Here is a 14001-nt window from a genome sequence, read left to right on the forward strand (position 1 = left end):
GCTTTGGCTTTTTGTGTGTGTGTACTCATAAATGTCTTTATTTCACTTCTTATTTTGTATAACATTAATGGAACTAACTTAATTCTTAATGTGTGTGTGTGTGTGTGTGTGTGTGTGTGTGTGTGTGTGTGTGTGCTTGCGCGCTTGCACTATGGTAGTCACATGGAGTTGGTTCTCTCCTTCCACTGTGTGGGCTCCAGGGATCAAATGCAGGCTGCCAGGTCTGTGCAGCAAGCGCCCTCACCAGCAGGGCCATCTCTTTAGCTCTTCGTTTCCTTTCAGAGGAAAGTTTCTCAGGTGTATGCTGCTGTGTCTAGGTTGCTAAGCCTATGTAATAAATTCTTCATTGCAGATGTTCTGTTTTATTGCTATTAGAATTTTCGTTTGTTTCTTTTTGGAGTTTCAGTTTATGATCTAGACCTCTCCATCTTGCATGAGTTTTGTTAGGTATGCCTCACCCTTTGTCACCAAGCTGTTTAGTGTATTTATAACAGTAAAAACTTTATTTGCCCATCTCAACATCATGGCCATGTCTGGTTTGATTTGGTTTTTCCCTCTGTCAGTAGGCTGTATTTCCCCCTTTATTTGAATTGTTTTGCAGTGTTTGTTGTGTAGAGGTCACTTGTAGAACGTTTTGTTATGTGTAGGAGCTGAAAGTAGAGAATACTTTTCCTAAGAAGAAACTACACCTGCCTCCTCTGTTGGATGCTGGGAAAGGGGCTGGTCTTTTCACAGCCCACACCTGGTTTCAGTACAGGCTGCAGACAGTTTTACTTGCCTTCACTAAACCAATGCTTTCAAACATTACAAGGGTAAAATTAGGACTTCTCTCAGGGTTTGAGAGTTAATCCTCATGAGACTTAGAGATGTCTCTTGACAGTTGGTCCAATTGTTAGCTTTATATGCCACTGGAGAATCTATTACCTAGCCCCACCTCTAACCCTGCATGCCACAGGGTTTCTGTCTCCGCTTCTTAGCCTTGCTCCTAGCTTGGACTTCTGTGTGCCTGAAGACAGCTCCAGGTGAAGAAGACGTTGTTGGTGTGGACTTAGCACATCCTAGTCTTCTCTACAATGCCAACCCGGCCTCTGGCTAACTCACTACGCAAGGTTTGTCATCCTGAGATGCAAGCAGTCCTAGGTCTCCTCTCACTTAGAACTCGTCCCCTCTAGAATTTAGGTTATCAAGATTTCTTTGAATCTTAAGCTCTTTATTGTGCTTTTTAAAATGCCTTTCAGCTCTCCTTGTTTTGGCAGAAGCAACTGTCTTCTATAATGCACTTTCAAAGCAGGAGTGAGCCTCTTATATTTTTCTTATGGAGTCAAGCATCCTCTTGAAATGGATGCTCAGTCTTCACTTCTTGTTGAATAGTCAGTCTCTCCTTTTCAGATGTCTTTCTCAGATTGTGTACCTGGAGCATTTCTATGATGGATGGTTTATCTGTTAAGTTTAGGAAGTGTTTGCAGAATGAAATATCCTGTGATAGAGGCCCTTTGCAAAGTCACTTATAAGCCCCATGGTCAGCAGCAGAGCCGGCTCAGTCCTTGGTGTGTGAGCTTACTGTGCCATTTTCTTGTAGCCATTCTTTATTCCATTCAAATAGTAATATTGGGATAATGAGTGATGACGACTATTACTTTTCTTTTCAGGAGTGGTTGTCAGGGATCAAACCTTATGCCTTATGTGTCCTAGACAAACTCTGCCATTGAGTTACACCCTGAATGATTTTTTTTTCAGAGTCTCACTGTGTAGATCTGGCTGTCCTGGAACTCACTATGTAGATTAGACTGGCCTTGGACTCAGAGATCACCTGCCTCTGCCTCCAGAATGCTGGAAGTAAAGCTTATGCTGCCATGCCCAGCCCCTGAATGATTAAAAAAAGCTCTCTAGGACAATTTGTACTTGGATATGTCTGTTATATTGATTACTAGGTAAATTATTTCTTATTTTGTGTCTTTAATCTTTTTTTATTCTTGATCAAAAAAGATGAAAATTGATTAAGTATTTTGCAAAGAATTTTGTTCCCTCTTCGATGCTGGGTGATGTTTTTGAAGTAACAAAGTTTCCTCAAAGATTTTTGAGATCCCATTTTCCTTAAATATAAACCATAAAGAAAGTAGAGTTAAAACCTAGTGCATGTTGGTCTATACTTGGCAAATGGTTAACTTTAGTACATTTGTTTCTCTAAATAGACTGTTTTATGGGACCATCATAAAATCTGGCATTTTAGAAAGTTATTGAAAAACTGGGCCCTTAAACAGTGTAAGGAGTTCTTAAAGGAGGTGAGCTCTCCTTGAATTGTATGGGAATCCATTCTGCAGCTTTGTTCCCTTGGGTCCGTAGGCTGACTTTGCTTTTCTTGGTCCAGGGTTGAAAAGGTGGCAAGTGCCAGCTAACAGCCCCAGGGAGCAGCCAAAGGTGTGCAGCTGCCACTGTGGCAGTTAGTTCCCCAGGCTGCTCTTTGGGCGAACTTAGCAGGATCATTCAGACTTCTGAACATTTATTGGTTGATTGATTAGCAGATATATTATCTATTTAATCTGCTCCGTTCATCTAACATTTATCTATCTACCTATCAGTTATCCATCTATTATCTATTTATCAATTGTATATCTTCTACCTATCATCTATTTTTGTTATCTACTTTTAAACTGTCTTTTGTTTATGTTTATCATCTGTCACATCTATCTATCTACCTACCTATCTTTCTGTCATCTATCTATCTATCTATCTATCTATCTATCTATCTATCTATCTATCATCTATCTATCTATCTATCTATCTATCTATCTATCTATCAGTCAATCATCTATCTCATCTATCTACCTATCATCTAGCTATCTCTACCACCCATCTACCTATCATTGACCCTTTCTCCCTCCTTCCTTCCTTTCCTTTTTTCCTTCCTTCCATCCTTCCTTTTATTTTCTTCCTTTTGATCATTTATCTGCCCCCATTTATTCTCTTTCATTTATCTTTTACTCATGGGCAAAAATGAGGACTTGATCAAAATCATCTGCCTGTCTCTGATTCTTTCAGCTAACCTGCTTCTCAGTGTGTTAGGAATTTTATCTTCTTCTCGTCCTTGGGTGGGGACATGTGAGCCTATGGGGGACATCTCACATTAAACCATAGTGTACACTATAGAGACCCAGATCTAGCTTCTCCCCCCAATTGTGTGTTGTTGTTACTTACTGGATCTCTTCCTACTCGCTCTGTCCCCAGCCATATCCTTACCAGTCTCTCATGACTGCTGTTCCACTTTTTTCTACAAGAATGTTCATTCCCACAAATCAAAGAGTGATGCTTGTTTGTTTGATTTGGTCTCAGTTGCAGGTTACATGCTGAACCTGCTCAGCCTACTCACCTGTGTGACCTAACCCTGCTTTGCAAGGTCAGAGTGAGCATTCCTTACCCTCTTGCCCTGGTGTGCACTCCTTCAGACTAGGTGTGAAGATACTTCACACAATTTTCATGCTATGTCCAAGGTCAAGGGAAATTGTGTGCTTATAAGAGAATTGAAGAAATTATAAGAACTCTCACTTACGGTTGTCCCCCGTTATCCAGGGTCATAATACAGATTAGCAGCACTTGACCAACACTGCTCCCAGGTCAGAGCTCTGGATAGCCCCCACCCCAGTTGATTTGGTTTATTTTGAATTTAAATGTGATGTTATTGAAAATGCCATCTAGAAGCATGCATGATATGCTGGATATGGTGACACACTCCTGTTACTCCAGCACTTGGGAGGTGGAGGTGGAAGATCAGCAGTTCAAGGCCAGTCTTGGCTATATAGCAAATATGAGGATAAGTGTAGGCAACATAAAAACCTGTCTCAAAACAAGAACAGGAATGATAAGTGTAAAAAGTAAAAATCAATGCTTCAATCAGTGTTCTTAACTGGTTTTTTAATTCAGATATATTACTTTATTTTTTAGATACTTTTATTGGTCTGTTGGAAAATGACAATGCAGATTTAGTTAGTATCACTGGAATTGAATATAATTAAGGTTAGTCTTCAGCTTAGATGGTTAATTATGAAACCTTGGAGGCTATCTTTGCCATGCTGAAAATAACCATGTAATGAATAACGATTATTCATAAGGATGCTGTGATTTTTTTCAAGCATCAACTTTTATACTCAGAATAAAGTTACAGTTATCTTATAATGCATATATTTATTTATTTCTCTAAGTTACTAAAGTGAAATAATTTAGACAAGAGCTTTAAAATCATTTCTTTGTATAACTTACTTATCTTTAGTTCAACAATCCAATAAGGTTTTAAACTACGAGGAGTGTGTGGTAGATGTATACACACTGAGAACTTGTCGACTGATATGGAACATGTTGACTGCATTACTGGGTACACTGAGAGCAACTAAAAGTCACAGGAATTGGTGACTGCAAACCAGTAGATATGACACACTTGGGTGACAGTAAGGGCTTGGGAAAGACAAAACAGGGCGGCAGAGAACCATGGCCACCCCAGCAGCTGTCAGCTGAGCTGTCAGGAAGGAAGTACAATTGTGTGTGTGTGTGTGTGTGTGTGTGTGTGTGTGTGTGTGTGTGTGTGTGTGTGTGTGAAAGGAAGGGACCGTCCCTCATCTGGGTGGAGACTCATTCACACTGAGCCTGCTGAGACCTAAGAGCAAGCAAACAGGCTATGAAGGGATTTGCTGTTTTCTTTTTTTTTTTTTTTTTTTTTTTTTTTTTTTTTTTTTTTTTTGGTTTTTCGAGACAGGGTTTCTCTGTGTAGCTTTGCGCCTTTCCTGAAACTCACTTGGTAGCCCAGGCTGGCCTCGAACTCACAAAGATCCGCCTGCCTCTGCCTCCCGAGTGCTGGGATTAAAGGCGTGCGCCACCACCGCCCGGCGAGGATTTGCTGTTTTCTAAGGACTGTGTAAACCCCAGCCCTGTCTCAGATGGCACTGTTTGTGTATTAACTCCAGGTTTTATGCAGTGGTATGGGCTAAGCAAATGAAGAGACTCTTCAGATTGGTTTGATCTTGTCATACACATCATCAGCCTAAAAAAAATTGCTTACCCTTTATTTCAGAAAATTCCCAGGTCTCATAGTTGACTGTGTGGACAAACACATATTTATGCAAATGAGCAGCAGAAGTGGAGACACAACACCGAGTCAGGAGAGGCTGATCCAGCTGCGGCACTCTGTGGGGTGCAATGCAGGCAGCTGACCTGAGTGAAGCAACCCTCCCTCTAAGCACCAGTGTAGTTGGTTGTTTATGCTCTTTTGGGGGATCCACCAGCCAGCTACCAAATAAATCACACAGAGACTTATTATTACTTATAAATGTCCAGCCTTAGCTTGGCTTGTTTCTTGTCAGCTTTTCTTAACTTAAATGATCTCATCTGCCTTTTGCTTCTGGACTTTTTCCTTTTCTTACTTCTATAGTCTTACTTTCACTCTTACTCTGTGGCTGGCTGGGTGGCTAGGTGGCTAGCCCCTTCTTTTCTCACTTCTTGATCTCCTCTTTCTCTCCTTTTCTCCTATTTATTTTCTCTGCCTGCCAGCCCCACCTATCCCTTCTCCTGCTTTGCTATTGGCTGTTCCGCTCTTTATTAGACCAATCAGGTGTTTTAGACAGGCAAAGTAACAGAGCTTCACAGAGTTAAACAAATGCAACATAAAAGAATGAAATATATCTTTGCATCATTAAACAAATGTTCCACAGCATAAACAAATGTAACAGATCTTAAAATAATATTCTACAACATACCAGTGTGAAACAATTTCCATGAAGGATCACTAAATAAAAAAAGCAAGGTGCAGAATGGTCACAACACTCTATCACTTATCTTGGAAATTGCATGTCTATTAGATCTATGCTAGATGATATGCAGAGACTCTGAAGGAATACTGACACCTTTGATTGTAGCCAGGTGGCTAGGGAATGGGAGGGGGGAGGGAGATGATGACACAGGTCCTTTTCACCATGTGTGTCTTTGACATGTGTTTACTTAAGATCTATGCTAAACACTTAAAAACACCAGCATCACTATAGATATTAATTTAAGGCGAATAACCTGTGGAAATAAAATTGGAAAAATTGTTCCATTAAAGTTTAAAAATTTATTCTAAGAGTAGCTTTTAATTAAGTCCTAATCAACATTAATTGTACAGCTAGCAGCCATTCATGAGCACTGTTTCAGCAACTGGAGAATCGAAGAATTCTTGTTTAAACATGGACCATTTCTTAAAGGAAAGGCTGCCATGCATTGTTGAAGTCTAACTGTTTAACCAGCCCAGATACAGTCAAAGCTAGCTGCTCACAGGCGTCTCTCTAGCAATGCTGCCGTCGCTCCTCCTCCCTCTCTTCCCCTCCCCTTGCATCTTTAACCATTTCCCTCGCCCTCCTTCTCTTCTTCCCCTTCCTCCTTTTATCCTGTCTCCTCCTCCCCCTTCCTTCTTCCTCTTCCTCCTCCCTTCCTCTTCTTTCTCCCTCCTTCATCCTCTTCCATCTTTCCTTCTCCCCCTCCTCCTTTCTCCTCTCTTTCACCTGCGCCCTTTGTTTCCCCATGGCTCTTCCCACAGGGTCTCATGGCGTAGCCCAGGCTGGCTGGAACACAGTCTTCTTGCTTCAGCCTCCTGAGTGCTGGTGTTACAGACCACACTCAGTTATGTATCTTCTTAAACATGACTTTAGGCAGATTAACTAAGCTCCAGTTTCTCCATGTAGTAATGTCTATAGTAATGGTGCTTGAGTGAGTTATTTTGATGATGAAGAGGAATTCAGTGCATGGGAATTTGCTCACTACTTCTTGTGAAGTGAAGGGCAGTGGGTGACAGCTGCTCTTATGAAAAATTGTTGCCCTCTGCTTTTTCAATATGGGTTTCATTAGTTTTTGTCAGCATGATATAAAGTCAAGTCATTTGGGAAGAAGGAACCTTATTTGAGGAGATGTGTCCATCAGAGTGGACTGTAGGCAAGTCTATAGGGCACTTTCTTGATTAGTGATGGATTTGGGAGGGCCCAGCTCACTGTGGATGGTGCCAACCCTGAGAAAGGTGGTCCTAGATAGTATAAAAAAGCAGGCTGAGCTAGCCAATGAGCAGCACTTCTTCATGCTTTCTGCTTCAGGTTCTGCCCCAGGTTCCTGCCCTAACTTCCCCCAGCGACAGACTGTGATGGGGAATGTAAGCCAAACAAACCCTTTCTTCCCCAAGTTGCTTTTGCTTATGATGTTTCTAATACCAATAGAAAGCACATTAGTATATTGGGGGACCTCACCCCTAAACCATAAGTGCTGTCATTGGTAATACAGCAGCAGCTACAGCCACTGCCTGAGGAGAACGGCAAATGATGGGGCATAGTGTAGTCAGGTCTTGAAGAGGAAGGACAGTTTCAGTTGGAGAAATGGGGAGGGCATTTTAGACAGAGGGATGAAGTGAGAAGAGGCCCAAGTGGACACAGGGCAGCCTTAGGGACAGCAGCAAGCCGCTTAGGTGAAGCACACAGCCTATGGGGTGGGGCAGAGCTTTGTCGGGAGTTGAGGGCTGGTGACAGAAGAGCCGGTCCTGCAGGTGGAAGCCAGAGAGTGGAACATTATAGAAAAGATAATAGAAAAGATAAGGTGGGGCGGGGGCGGGGGGGGGGGCGGGGGAGAGGAGATGGAGAGTCAGCATTAGTGGAGCAAGTAGCTGAGGACAAAATTAAGATGGAGCACAGTCGTTAAGGGGACAGAGTTCTGAGATGGATGGAAGAGGAGCTAGGGTTGGAGATGTGGGAGAGCTCGGCGTGGAGGAAAGGGAAGCAAAGGCCTTTGTGTCTGTGGACTTCTATTTTCTTGAAGTTTTGAACAAAATGATCTGTGGGGTGTGTGTGTGTGTGCATGTGCGCGCACGTGCATTTATCACAAGAGGTAAGTAATGCCTTGGATTATCCATTATAAAGATAGAAAATCATCAAGGCTGGCAGAGCATTTCTGAGGTCCAAGCTGGTGATAAAAGCCCTTTCTCATGTATTTTTCCACAGGTGGTTTTAACTGCACCCTAGACCTCAGAGGCAGAAGGAGATGGGGAGGGCGGGGTGGAGGTCAGGAGAGCGCTCTCCTAGCCCTGGGTTTGCTGCAGCACTACATAAACTGGGTGTGGTGACTCATGCCTGTAATCCCAGCACTTGGGAGTTAGAGACAGGAGGATGAGAAGTTCAAAGTCGTCCTCGGCTACATAGTGAGTTTGAGGGGAGCTTAGGATAGAGATCCTTCTAAAAAAGAGAGGGGGCAAGCAGAGTCCCCAGGAGCAGAGGAGCCAGGATAGTGATGGGGTACAGGTGATGGACATTGGAGGAGGCAGTGAAGCTGAGGGCAGGTGTGCCAATGAGGAGAGAGGACAAGAAACAGTCCTGCAATTGCAGGAGAGGGCACGTCGGAACGCGGGGCCTTAGAGGATTGTTTGTGCTTTCCTGGAAACAGTGGTTAAAGAGTTGCCTAAATTTGTTCGTACCTTTGGAGTAAGTATGCCTAGGGCTTACTGCAGAATTTTTTCCTTTTTTTGGAGAGCTTCTATGAGGGCATCTAATTACTGGTGGAGGGTGAATCTGGACTGTGTATCCAAGTGGAAAGAGCAAGGCTTCAACAGAGCCATTGAAATGATCCATGTGAGATCATTATTGACAAGTCCGCTGATTAAGCCAATTAGAAGTTTTAAGTCCTTTTATTGATGGCCAGACTAAGAGTGGCCTCGTGCCTCTGAAAAGTCTCTTGGTGCCCAAGCTTGGGGGTGCCGAGTTTTTAAAGGCAAACCCCACAAAGACCATGACTTATGACAAAGTTAGATTAGAATCAGAACAACCTGGACACTTTCATTTCTGGCAGAGCATAGTCATTATTTTAGACACAACATGCCAATCATTTTTGCCTTTTTTCCTAGTTATTTTAGTTTACTTAATTATTTTAGTTAATATATCTGAACCACAGTCCAGGCCATGGAAATCTCAAATGTGTTTCCAAGGCAGACCTGACCATTGTGCGGATGGGGTAGAGGTCTGAGAACTGTCTAAGGAAATGCAAAATGGAGTCAGAAACAGGCGGCATTACCTTAGTTACATCAGCTTGCCGTCCCCGTTCTCCATCGGGCAGCTAGTGACTTTCCCCTTTGCTTTTGAAGGTGAAGCCAGTCATCCACAGCAGGATCAATGTGTCTGCTCGCTTCAGGAAATCGCAGCACGAGCCTTGCACCATTTTGTAAGTTGGAGCCCTTTCTATTTCGGGGTAGAATTAATTGGCTGTGTACTTTCCTTGGGGTTTGGGGTTTGAATGTTATGAGCGTAACTGTTCCAGATGTGTTGCCTGTTTTTCCTTTCCCTCCATAGCTTGATTGCAAATGGAGACCTCATAAACCCAGCTTCTCGACTCCTCATCCCTAGAAAAGCTTTGACTCAGTGGGATCACATACTGCAGATGGTCACAGAGAAAATAACTCTTCGGAGTGGGGCTGTCCACAGGTATGTGCCATGGCATCTTCCCACAGGGGGTGGCTGGGAATCCTTGAAGACGTTCCCACGGGCTCTGGAGTCACTGGCCCCTAGATCTGAAGTTTGGCTGACCCCGTTAAGCTCACTGTGCCTCAGTTTCTTTTTATGAAGACTGTGCTTTATAATAGCACTTCAGTGGGGGTTGTTTCAAACAGTCCTTGGATGCTGGAACACATCAAGAGACTTCACCTGCTTTTGTGATTTTAGTGTAGAGTAATAAGCAAGCATCATTCCACCTTAAGGGAGAGGGACTTCTTGGCCAGAACCAGCTTCTTGATTCTTAGTTAACTGTCCTTCCCTCTCCCCCCAGGCAAGACTGTTTGTTCAGTGGTTTGAACTGTTTGCCTCAGGCGAAAATGTCAGAAGCTAGGGAGAGTAGATGGGCTTAAGGAGGAGACAGGTGAGGGAGGATAAGTGAGATGATCTAAAATTAAACCCAAAAGCATTTAGTGAAATTTAAGCGGACATTTAAAGCATGGTGTAGCCTATGAAATTATCTCAAAATTTTTACTGCGTTTATTTATTTACTTGTGTGTGTGTGTGTGTGTGTGTGTGTGTGTGTGTGTGTGTGTGTGTATTGGGGGAGCATGTGCTACAGTGCACATATGGAGGCCAGAGGACAACATTTGGAAGTCATTTCTCTCCTTCCACCATGTGGGTCTTGGGGTTCAAACCCAGGTTGTCAGACTTTTGGCAAGTGCCTTTACACACTGAACTATCCCACTAGCCCTGAAATGATCTCTCTACGGAGGCTAACTTATGTCTTTTCTTTCAGATGGAGGATTACAAATAACATGTAGATGTACAGAACACATTAAGAGTGTGTATGTAGTGCATATATGCATGGACACACACGTACACACTCACATACATCTCCAAATCCAAGCAGTTCCCTCAGTACTATCTCCTCCTCCTTCTGGATGCACACGAACACATTCTTGCCTGTTTGATCCTTACATGCCATATACACGCGCGCGCGCACACACACACACACACACACACACACACACACACACATGCATACACACACACACCAAAGCACAGCCACGGCCTAGAGTAAGTTCCCAAATGAGTGCACATCATGTCCTTCGGTTGAATGCATGTTTACATATATTATCTTACAGTTTTATCATCACTGAAAATTTAAGTATAAACTGTTTTCATTGAAAGTAGTGCTCAGCGTATGACAAAAATTTAAGCAGTACAGAAAGGGTAAATTTAAAGTATTTCTCCCACCACTGTCTCTTTCCTGAGTAGTTTTTGAACCCTAGAAATCCAAACCAGAAATGTTCTATGCATGTACAAGTATATACACTATTGGCTTTTCCCCTTCCTCTTCCCTCCCTTTCTTCCTCCTTTCCTACTCCCCTCCCTCCTTCTCTCCCTCTTTCTTTCGTGTGTGTGTGTGTGTGTGTGTGTGTGTGTGTGTGTGTGTGTGTATGTGTGTGCACGGAGGTCAGAGAAGGATGTTGGATACTCTGCTTTATCACTCTCCTCTCCCCTTCCTTGAGAGTCTTTCTTTGAACCTCGAGCTAGGCTGGCTGCCAGCAAGCCCTGGCAATCCTCCTGTCTCTGCCCCCGTTTCTCAGTGTTAGGGTTATAGGCACAGGTGAGACATGTACTCAGGAGGCAGAGACAGGAGGTCTCTGGGGCTTGCAGGATGTCAGCAACCTTAGCTCCAGATTCAGTAAGAGACCCTGTTTCAAAGGAATAAGATGGAGAGTGATAGGCCAGACACCACATCACTCCCTCCGACCTTTTCTTCAAGTGTGTATATGGCCAGTACACCACTTCATGTGTTCATAATGTCACACACATATGTTGCACTCATGCACAAGTGCGTTTCGTTGTTTCTTGATTTTTATTATTTGATATACAGTACTGTCTGTTGATTTCCCCCTTCCATTCTAGGTATTTTTTATAATTGCTTTACATTTTAAATGAATTAACTAAGCATTCTTATGAATTAAGTAGTGTTATTCTCTTTCAGTAGACATGACATATGAGACCCAGAGAGGAAAGTTACATGTCCAAGATTAAGCAGACACTGGGTAGCATGGCTGGATGGCAAGCCTCACAGGCAGTCTGGAGCTGATGCTCTTAGTTCTCAGCTAATTTCTAAATAAATGACATGTGTTTCCATCCCATTTTGCTTGATCTGTCATGATCCTTACACATTTGTTTTACTGGTTTTCAGCCACGCTTTATGTATTACAGAAGTTGGCCTTTTTTGTGTAAGTTTCAAATGTGTTTCCAGTTTGCATTTTCTTTGTTTTGTATATAAACATCTTGAGTTTTTAGTCCTTCTTTGTGTTCATTAATTTTATCACTAGCTCCAGTCTTCCTGGCTCTAGAATTATAAGAATAATTTTATGTTGTTTCATCTTGTGCTTTTAACTTTTATTTAAACCTTAGCTACTTTTTGGTTTATTTTGGTTTCAGTAGGGAAATCAACATCACATATTTTTAAAAGAAAATACAGGTTTACCTTTTGATATCTACATACATGTTGACTTCCCCAAGAAATAATATAAAATATACAAAGATATATATAGGCAATTTCTTGTCTAAATGTATCTCCTCTTTTTTTTGTGTTTTTTTTTAATTAAGAAATTTTTTATTCATTTTACATACCAATCACAGATCTCACTCACTCTTCCCACCCCTCCAGCCTTCCCCCATTCCCCCAACCCCCTTTCCCTCCTACAAGAAGGTAAGGCTTCCCATGGGGAGTCAGCAGACCTTGGTATGTTCAGTAGAGGCAGCTTCAAGCTCCCCCCTCCCCCCCGCTTCTTTCTTATACATGAACAAATTCTTAGATGGAAATAAGTAGATAAGCAAGCACTAATAGAAATAAAAATACATGTTCTCCATATACTTGAATATTTAGAGAAATTATCTTTTTTCTTGAAACAAGGTCTTACTTTATAGCCTTGGTTGGTCTGGAACTGACTCTGTAGCCTCAAACTCTTGGAAATCCTCCTGTATCTGTCTCCTGAGTGCTATGATCTCAGGTGAGAGCTAATACATCCAGTTGAGAAATGTAATTATTAATTCAGTGGTAGACTTGGTGCTGCTCACTTGGGAGAGCCCACTCTCCCTTAATAGAACATTGATAACTCTTTATATTATTCATCAGTATATTAATTTAATAGTAGAATATCAATATATCTCTCTGTTATGTATCAGTATATTTACTGATAGCATCCACATTAATTGGTTCAACTCCCTACTCGTGATTCTTATGCTTTGAAGCAACAGGAAGAAGCAGGTCAATCGAGTCTATATTGAAGAAACATAATAAAATCACAGGTTAGAATTTATACAGTGGCTTTATCTGTCTGCAGACTAAACCAGCCAGTTCTTGGCTGGGAGGTCCTGGAGTCCATAGTTACACTGCCTTGTAATTTCTAGTGTAACAGCTAACTGCTGATTTGGATCTGTTTTGGAGGAAAGAGGGTGAGGAATGTCTGGCTGTCTGGCACTTGGCCAGGGCTTCTCAGCCAGGTGTGATTTTGTTTCCAGGGGACATGCATCTGTGTCTGGAGCCATTTCTGGTCAGCACAACTGGACATGTGAACAGCTCCTCCATCTAGTAGAGAGAGACTGGGGTGCTCTCAGCATCCTACAATAGACAGGGGAGAGTCTGGGGTGCTGCTGGGCAGTCTACAATAAGCAGGGGAGAGTCTGGGGTGCTGCTGGGCAGTCTACAATAGACAGGGGAGAGTCTGGGGTGCTGTTGGGCACCCTATGATTGGTAGGACAGCTTCCCTGATGGAGGACTGACTACATTTCCTTCGCTTAGGATTGTTGGTCTCGATGAAGCAGGATAAGCAGAAATCTGGGTTGTGTTGCTAGTTAGATTGGTGATCTCAATGAAGCAGGATAAGCAGAAATCTGGGTTGTGTTGCTAGTTAGATTTATAGAGTTAGAAATACTACATTATAAAAAGATGTTAACATCTGCATGCTAACTCAGAACTGCTACTTTTCAGGGCTTTTGTGGATATTTTCAGTGTTCTTCAGGGCCAGCTGATAGATCAATGGATCTGCTTTTTTCCCTCGTTGATACAAAGTCTGTAGTCCTGGATAGCTAGTCTGGAACTCACTATGTAGCCCAGGTTAGCCTTGAACTCATGCTGTTTCTGTCATAGCTTTCCTAGTGACAGAAGGAATTTTATTATTGTTATTAACCTTTTTATGTACTTTTTTATGTAAACTTTTCTAACACATTATGTTGAAACCCTACCAACTACTAGCTTCTATTTACAGTCTTCAAAATTGCATTATCTTCCTGGTTTAGTTTTCTAGCGGCCTACTTTCCTCTCTTTAAAAGAATTCTGTAGATAATTTAAACCATCTAGTACAAAAATCAGTGTCCTTACAATAAGTGACCTATTAATGGCAGTCACAGGCGCGGTTTACAGTGAGGGAGGCTCTTGAGCCCCACAGCTCTGGGAGGGCCGTGCTCGCTCTCCTGCTTAGGCAAGGCTAGGGAAGGAGAC

At 42.4% G+C, this 14001-nt stretch overlaps 1 protein-coding gene across 6 annotated transcripts in view; it reads left to right on the forward strand.

Annotated features, from left to right (window-relative positions):
• Positions 1 to 14001, forward strand: part of Dcdc2 (doublecortin domain containing 2) — a 207324-nt gene that overhangs the window by 76086 nt on the left and 117237 nt on the right. For all 6 annotated transcript variants that reach the window (XM_042278300.2, XM_015995980.3, XM_076573083.1 and 3 more), the window contains 2 exons: positions 9131 to 9207; positions 9336 to 9467. In XM_042278300.2, coding sequence (XP_042134234.1) covers positions 9131 to 9207; positions 9336 to 9467 — 209 coding nt within the window. The remainder of the gene's footprint in view (positions 1 to 9130; positions 9208 to 9335; positions 9468 to 14001) is intronic.

This window comes from Peromyscus maniculatus, chromosome 5 (assembly GCF_049852395.1).
Source record: "Peromyscus maniculatus bairdii isolate BWxNUB_F1_BW_parent chromosome 5, HU_Pman_BW_mat_3.1, whole genome shotgun sequence".
NCBI lineage: Eukaryota > Metazoa > Chordata > Mammalia > Rodentia > Cricetidae > Peromyscus > Peromyscus maniculatus.